The 8,781-nt window shown below is 45.9% G+C and overlaps 1 protein-coding gene across 1 annotated transcript; it reads right to left on the bottom strand.

Moving 5' to 3' along the window:
• Positions 1 to 6,151: 6,151 nt before the first annotated feature.
• On the bottom strand, positions 6,152 to 7,555 carry LOC133051935 (solute carrier family 2, facilitated glucose transporter member 3-like). Its single transcript, XM_061136619.1, has one exon. The coding sequence runs from the start codon at positions 7,553 to 7,555 to the stop codon at positions 6,152 to 6,154; it is 1,404 nt and encodes a 467-aa protein (XP_060992602.1).
• Positions 7,556 to 8,781: the final 1,226 nt, after the last annotated feature.

The raw sequence follows: 8,781 nt of genomic DNA, 5'->3' as shown, positions 1-8,781 counted from the left end.
ACTCAGCAGTGGCCACAGGACTGGAAAAGGTCCATTTTCATTCCAATCCCCAAGAAAGGCAATCTCAAAGAATGCTCAAACTACCACACAATTGCACTCATCTCACACGCTACTAAAGTAATGCTCAAAATTCTCCAAGCCAGGCTTCAGCAATACATGAACCGAGAACTTCCAGATGTTCAAGCTGGTTTTAGACAAGGCAGAGGAACCAGAGATCAAATTGCCAATATCCGCTGGATCATTGAAAAGGCAAGAGAATTCCAGAAAAACATCTATTTCTGCTTTATTGACTATGCCAAAGCCGTCGACTGTGTGGATCACAATAAACTGTGGAAAATTCTGGAGGAGATGGGAATACCTGACCTGCCTCTTGAGACACCTGTATGCAGGTCAGGAAGAAACAGTTAGAACTGGACATGAAACAACAGACTGGTTCCACATAGGAAAAGGAGGATGTCAAGGCTGTATATTGTCACCCTGCTTATTTAACTTATATGTAGAGTACATCATGAGAAACGCTGGGCTGGAAGAAGCACAAGCGGGAATCAAGATTGCTGGGAGAAATATCAATAACCTCAGATATGCAGATGACACCACCCTTATGGCAGAAAGTGAAGAGGAACTAAAGAGCTTCTTGATGAAAGTGAAAGAGGAGAGTGAAAAAGTTGGCTTCATGCTCAACATTCAGAAAACTAAGATCATGGCATCTGGCCCCATCACCTCATGGGAAATAGATGGGGAGACAGTGGAAACAGTGACAGACTTTATTTTTTTGGGCTCCAAAATCACTGCAGATGGTGACTGCAGCCATGAAATTAAAAGACGCTTATTCCTTGGAAGGGATGTTTTGACCAACCTAGATAGCATATTAAAAAGCAGAGACATTACCTTGCCAACGAAGGTCCGTCTGGTCAAAGCTATGCTTTTTCCAGTGGTCATGTATGGATGTGAGAGTTGGACTGTGAAGAAAGCTGAGCACCGAAAAATTGATGCTTTTGAACTGTGGTGTAGGAGAAGATGCTTGAGAGTCCCTTGGACTGCAAGGAGATCCAACCAGTCCATTCTGAAGGAGATCAGTCCTGGGTGTTCATTGAAAGGACTGATGCTGAGGCTGAAACTCCAATACTTTGATCACCTCATGCAAAGAGTTGACTCATTGAAAAAGACCCTGATGCTGGGAGGGATTGGGGGCAGGAGGAGAATGGTATGATAGAGGATGAAATGGCTGGATGGCATCACCGACTCAATGGACGTGAGTTTGAGTAAACTCCGGGAGTTGGTGATGGACAGGGAGGCCTGGCGTGCTGTGATTCATGGGGTCACAAAGAGTCGGAAACCACTGAGTGACTGTACTGTTCTGAACTGACATCTATGAGTGATCCAACCCAAATTGTCAATGATGCCAAGAATGGGAAACAATGGTCTGTGTCTTGCCTTTCTGCCTCTCACATCAGAGACCATTCCAACCCTAATCCCCCACCAATCTGCCACCTAAGCCATTCCCACCCCAGCTCCCCCTCCACACTCTGTACTCCCCATTCTATCTCTGACCCCTGACTCACTGGTGGCCAGCAGCACCAGGCCGAGGGTGAAAAAGTCTGGGTACGTCGCCAGGAAAGAGGGCATATATGGAGAGAAAGTTTCCTGTAACACCTGATAGATGTGGTTCCCAATGAGGCTGTCAAAGGTGTAGCTCCAGACTCGGGCTACAGTGGTGGTGTCTGCAGTGGCAGAAGGAATATTCATTGACAAACATAAGTAGGTTCCTAATACAGCCATGGGCTATATTTTTTGGAGGGAGGGAACCCAAACAAAATACCAAATCACAAAGAGATTCTTTTCAAGGGTTGGGATGGGAAAACCCAGATGATTCACAAAGCTCTGTGTGTGTGTGTGTGTGTGTGTGTGTGTGAGTGTGAATGTGAGTGCACGTGTGTGCATGCTCTGTCTTGTCTGATTCATTGTGACCCCATGGCCTGTCGCCCTCTAGACTTCTCTGTCCATGGGATTTCCCAGGCAAGAATACTAGAGTGGGTTGCCATTTCCTATTCCAGGGGATCTTCCCTCCCAGGGATGGAACCCATGTCTCTTTTGTCTTTTGCACTGGCAGGCAGATTCTTTACCACTGCACCACCTGGGAAGCCTTCACAAAATAGGTCAGCTGTTTAATATGCTAGGAGGAGATCAACATTATGCAAGAAAATGTCACAGGAAATTGGGACCAGGAGAACTGGAAAGTGAGAGTAGAAAATTTAAAACCAGATATAAGGGAAAATTCCACGAAGGCAGCAGTCAAGCAAAGACTTCGAAACGGTGAAGAGAAGAGCCCATAGGACATGCCTCCTTCTCACACACTCCCTACAGTTCCCTGACCCCTGGGTTCTTGGTCCATCATTTAAAGAAAGCAGGATAGAGTTGAATAGAATGACATGGTGGGAGTTCCCTGCCACTGTTATCCTCTTTACCCCACAAGGTGCATAACAAGGTTCTCATGAATGAGTGAAGAGTGAAGAACTAAATCCCACCTCCTTGTTTCCTGATCTTAAACCCACAACTCCCCCCCTGATCCATCATCTCACTGATGGCAAAGGACAGTATGAGGTTCCAGCCAGTAATGAAGGCACACAGTCGACCCACGGTGATGTAGCTGTAGCGATGTGCAGAACCAGAGTGAGGTACCCGGGCCCCAAACTCAGCATAGCAGAGCCCAGACATCTCACAAGACAGACCAGCCACCAAGAAGGAGATGGTGGTCGCTGGTCCAGTGACAGACAGGGCCACTGCACCAGTGAGGATGTACACGCCAGCTCCCAGGCTTCTGCCCACACCCAAGGCCAGCAGGTCAAGGTTGTTCAGATGAGCTTCCAGTCTCTTAGATTCCTCTAGTGATTCCAGTGGCTGCCTGTGGGGTAGTTTCTGAGCAAACTGTCTAACATACTGACGCAGCATCCTAGACATAATTGAGGAGGTTCTGTTCTGCAGAAGAAACAAGGCATAAAGCCATCAAGAATGTCATCTGACCTCGGCCCTGCCAGTTCAATTCCACAGGACAATGGAGTTGTGAGGGGCAGGTGATAAAAGGATATATTGGGCAAGTTCTCCATCTCTGAGCTTTGGTTTCTACAAACGCAAATGAAACTTTGAAAACATTTCAAAGTTATGGAAGTGTAAGAGGATTGAGGGGAGCAAAACATGCTGCATCAAAATGGGCCACTTTACTGAAATGGACACAAACACAAACATTCTTAAGATGGCAAACTTTATGCTCTGTCCTATGTTACTACCAGTTCTGTTACTACCACTTCCTAAATTGCTGCCATGGTAAATAATAGAGCCAGCTTCACAGAGTTGTGAGTTGGAGCAAACCTGATGGTAATTTAGTGTAAATCGCCACACAGTCATCTCTGAGGTGTAACAATCTGGGGGTCCTCAAGTCCCTTACATCATCCCCGTGTCCACAGAGAAGGAGTCTGCAGATACAGAGGGTCAACAGTATACAGGAGACTGACATCAGTGTTTACATCACAAACCCTGTATAAGGGGAATCGTTACTATTCTTTCTTTCTTTCTTTTTTTTTTGAAAGCAAGCAACACAATTTATGAAGTATGCAAGGCAATGCAGTAAGGCTTTTCCATTTCATCTGTGCATAATGAACGAGTATGGCTATTTTCATTTGTACAAAACTCTCGTATAAGAAACTTATTTAGGTTACAACAAGTACTGAGCAGCCACACGGTGTTTAAAGCTGATTTGTTGTTACAGAGGAAGGTCCCCCTCCATACACACACAAAACCAAGCCTGTGATGTTACATATGTACATTCAGAATTTTATTTCAAAATGAAGAACCATAGTAACAATAATAGAAAAAATCCACTTGGAAATTATTCACAACCTTGTCACTGAGAACTGGGAAAAATTCCAAGCTGCACCACTGCCAACCCACTGGTCTGAGGAGTCAGAGCAGAGGTGCAGTTGGAGGACAGTCCCCCGTCACAGCAAAGTCCTGTCCCAAGGCTCTGCGAGTTTTGTACCCAGAGCCTCAGCAACCAGAGGGAATGGTGAGAACTTAGAACCAAAATACTGTCTTAGGCGAGGGTTTGACAGGAGGGCCTGAAATATGTAAGCACCAAAGAGGGAAAGGGAGACCAAGCAACATAGGAAGGAGGGATGAAGAGCCCAGTCTCCACTTCTAAAGATACTGGATGATCCTGGAGGTGGCCGTGGGCTGTGGCAAATGTCATCCCTCCATCTCAGCAAACTCTCTGGCCTCCCCAGATCTAGAAGCTTATTGTCCCCTTACGAATGCCTCCCTCTCCCCCATGATGCCCTTCCAGTGCACCCAGGAGGCATCATGTCTTGGTCTCACACTCTTTCCTGTCTTCTCCTGTTGTCTGAGTGGAGAGCGAGTCCCCCACTCTTAGTCTCAACATTTAGGGAGTTCTCTCTGTCCTCTCCAACAAGGAAAGGCAGCCAGATGAGATGGAACTCTGAAGTTTCAAAGAAGACCATTGACGCAGATTCCACCCCGCAGAGGCAGTGTTGTTTACATATACACGAATGAGTCTGAACACATTATACCCAATAGGGGCCTTAGGAACCTAACAAGATAACCAGCAACTGCTTCGTGACGGTGCACAGACGTTTACGCTCAGGTGTGGGCCTTGCCGCACATCCACACAGACCGTCATGTGTGGTCTAGAGGAAAGTTCAAGTCCCTCAGGGGGCACCTGACATAACACTATGGTAATGTGGTAACAAGGGTAACTTGACATGGTTAACAGACATAAACAGGCATGAGATGACCCTCATGTCAATTGGATAATAATCATTCAGGAAAAAAAATTGTCTTCCAGTGCTGAGGTTACAAATTCCAAGTTGGCTATAAACATCTCTAAGTTCTTTTAAAGCTATGGCTTAAAGCAAAATAAAAATCAACAACTAAAATCCTCTAAACAACAAACTGAAGAAATAATGAGCCTCTACCAAGAACCAAGATTTTCGGTTGCTCACTTGGGAGGCTCTCCCACAAGATGGGTGATAAGAATTTTTTTTTTTTTTTTTTAAAGTGTTTTCACTACAGAGAAAGACGCTGCTTGATCCAATGAGGGGAGAGAAGATTTGTAGAAATAACCACCCCTTCTTTGGACTCCATTCAAAATTAGAACCTATAAACCCCTATTAGCTACAATGCCCACCTTAGCAATAATCCTAGATTTCAAGTAATACTACATATAATCTTAAACAAAGAAAACAGTTCCAAAGGAAACCAATAGCTTCTTTATACAGGCATACGACTTTTCTGAGAAAGTTGAGAGTTTTTATCTGAAGGATAGAAATTGTTAACAGGCAACGTGCAAACCTCACACTGACCACATCATACATCCTCCAGTCATGCATGACCTTTCTCCCTAAATCCTTCCCTTCTAATTGCACCTTAACCTCTTTGGTATAAAATCTTCTACCCTATAACCTCTCTTGAAGCACCTCCCTCTAACCTCAATTTCCTTATGCTTTCATTATTTGGCAAAATTACTTTATATTTAAAAAAATGAATATTTATGCAATAAAACCAGAAGATAAAGTAAATAAAACTCAAGTTAATTTGCTCAGCAGAGCTGTACAGAAGTGAAGATGGAGCTCTTATGGAATCCCTCTCTGCCCTCCACTCTTAAGTGTACCTGCTTCCTGGTGAGTCTGAGGTTGGGGGAATGGCAGCTTCTAGCCCAATCCCCAAAATGCCCTGAGGCAATTTTAGAACCTAAGGGAGCAGGAGCTGGCCAAGTTGTCACATACCAAGTGGCCAATCCCTCCTGAAATGAAGGTAGGTTTACTTGGTCTCTCCTGAGCTGAAGAGAATGTCCAAGAAATGAAAGTTTTAAAAGCCATTGAAGACAACGACTAACCCCAGCCTTGGGATCCTCTGAGAGCCCATCGAGTGTGTGGCTGAGAAAGGAATGGAGTAGCAGCATTCAGAAACAGTCCTGGGTTACAAGCTGATGAGGTCTCCCCGCTTGCTTAGGGGGAGGCTGCTTTTCATGATGGGAGGGAGGTGAGTAGGAGGCACGTCTTAGGTGTTGGGTGTCCCTCGTGGGCTGGATGCTGTTCATCTCCATGATGGGGCCTTTCTCACCACGGGTTCCTGTCTGCACCTACCCTTCAAAGGCTGGTGTAATTTCCTCAAAAGTCCTGCCATGGTTCTCAGGAACTTTGAAGAAGGTGAAGACCCAGAAGATAACGAGGAAGACGGTGAAGAAGATGAAAACATATGCGCCTAAGTAGAACGCGGCCAAGGGGAAGAGCAGTCCAACCAAAAAGTTAGAGGTCCAGTTGGAACAACCAGCCACTGCCATGGCAGCTGGGTGGGGTCCCTGGCCAAAGAGTTCAGCCACAATAAACCAGGGAATGGGGCCTGGGCCAATTTCAAAGAAGGCCACAAAGACCAGGATGGCCCCAATGCAGATAAAGCTCATTGAGCTATAATCATTCGTTAGTAACAAAGAAATCATAATGAAGATGGAACAAAAAGCCATCCCTCCAAGGCCAGTCAGGAGTAGAGTCCTCCTCCCAGCCCTTTCCACCAAGAACACAGACACCACGGTGAAGATGATGTTGAAGACACCTGTGCTGATGGTGGCATAGACTGGCTCCTGGACACCTGCATCTTTGAAGATTCCTGTCGAGTAGTAGAACACCACGTTGATCCCAGAGAGCTGCTGGGAGAGCTGGAGCATGATGGAGATAAAGATGGGTTGCCGGTAGGTGGGGGAGCGAAAGAGCTCTAGCACTGTGACTTGCTTCTCCTGTGACATCCGCACACTCTCATCCTTCATCTCCTGGATGTCCTGAGCCACGTCCTCGGTGCCCCAGAATCTCTGGAGGACCTCCTTTGCTTTCTCCTCCTCCTTTCTATTAATGAGCAAGAATCTAGGACTTTCAGGGCAAAATGGAAGGGCAGCGAGCTGGATGATGGCTGGTATGATGGTGAAGCCCAGGAGCAGAGGCCAGAGATCTTTAGTCCCCAAGATGACTTCTAGACCAAAGATCTGGGCCACCAGAATTCCAATAACAATGCCCAGCTGGTTGAGAGCACCAAAGGTGCCCCGTCGGGCAGTAGGCGAGATCTCTTTAATGTACATGGGCACGAATCCTGTACAGAGTCCGCAGAAGAGGCCAATAACCAGTCGGCCCATGATCAGCATTTCAACTGACTCTGCTATTTTGCAGAATCCCATAAGGCAGCCGCCAGCTATGGCCAACACGTTGACAATAAGCATTGAATTGCGCCTGCCAAATCGGTTGACAAAGAGTCCGACGGAGAGGGAACCGATCATACCACCCACGGAGAAGATGGCCACGGACAAGGACCACAGGAATGTGAGGAGCACCCTGGACGGGGGGGTTTCTGACTGCTCCTCCAAAGTGTAGTTGAGAAAGTCCTTTATGATGGCCTCAGGAGCATTGATGACTCCAGAGTTGTAGCCAAACTGGAAAGAGCCTATGGTAGCAACTGAGATGGCGAAGATCAGAGGTGCGGTGACCTTCACGGTCCCCATGATCCTAATTTAATTCTTTTCAAATCTTCAATAAAGATCTAGGAGTGGGACTCCAGAGACCCCTCTTCCAGGCAGCAAAAGCTCCAAAATGTGCTCTCTTGGCGGCAAGTTTTCCTCAAGGTCCTCAGTCTATTATTTCTATATTAAAGAGTCTGAAAAGAGTCTCACAACCTCTAGACTTGATCCAATCCCCCCTCCCCACCTCTTCTCACACAAACACAATGGCTCTCAGCTTCTTCTGCTTTCATCTGGAAAATGGGTCTCTCCACCCTCAGTGAGGAGCCAGGCTGACCCCTCTGCACTCTGGGTTTGCTGGGGTCTCTTTGGGAGGATGTGAACTCAGCACACAGTCTCCTGCAGGAGAGGGTGACCCGAGACTTACTGGATCCTTGGAGCAGAGCCTGGAGCACTAGATCAGTCAGTGGGGCTGAGTTTAAGCCATGCGGGGCTGGAGCTGAGACATCTCCAAGAACCAAAGCAGGGAGTCCTGAGCACAGAAGACAGTCCTCACCCCTGGGTTGTTGGGGTAGAGATGGGACTGGGTGGGCGGGGAGCAGTGTTACTATCAGCCCTGACTCTTCTGTGGTTACCCTCGGGTGGGGGCTGGTTCTGAGTGGTTTTTTTTTTTTTTTTTTTTATGTGTGGTAAAATACTCATAACACAAAATTGACCATTTTAAAGTCTGCAGGTCAGTTGTGTTAAGTACCTTCAAATTTTGTGCAAACTTCAGAAGTTTTTCATCTTGCAAAAATGTCAGTTCTGCTCCATTCAACAGTAATTCCCATTTCCTGTTCACAGTTCCTGGCAATTATCCTTCTACTTTCTGTCTCTATGAATCTGACTGCTCCAGGTACTTTATTTTAAGTGGAGCCATTCAATATTTCTCCTTTCCTGTCAGGCTTATTTTACCTAGTGAAATGTCCACAAGGTCATCCCTATTGTATCTTGTGTTAGAATTCCTCTTTTTTATTTTTTTATTTATTTTTTCCTTTTTTTCATAATGGTGAACAATACTCTATTGTGGGTACCTACCATATTGGCTTATCCATTCTTTGATCAGTGGAAAACTTGGGTTGTTCTCATGCTTTAGTTATTGTGAAAAGTGCTGTGAACAGGAATTTGCAAATATCTCTTCCAGAGTGTGCATTCAATTCTTCTGCATACATCATCAGAAGGAGAATCACTGTTGTAAGATTTTTATCTGCTTGTGATGGAGAAGATGTTCA

The sequence above is a fragment of the Dama dama genome, chromosome 4 (genome assembly GCF_033118175.1).
Source record: "Dama dama isolate Ldn47 chromosome 4, ASM3311817v1, whole genome shotgun sequence".
Lineage (NCBI taxonomy): Eukaryota > Metazoa > Chordata > Mammalia > Artiodactyla > Cervidae > Dama > Dama dama.
This window is presented reverse-complemented; position numbering and strand designations above follow the sequence as displayed.

Excerpts from the sequence above, each read along its gene's own strand:
- LOC133051935 (XM_061136619.1), bottom strand. The coding sequence starts at position 7,555 with ATGGGGACCGTGAAGGTCACCGCACCTCTGATCTTCGCCATCTCAGTT.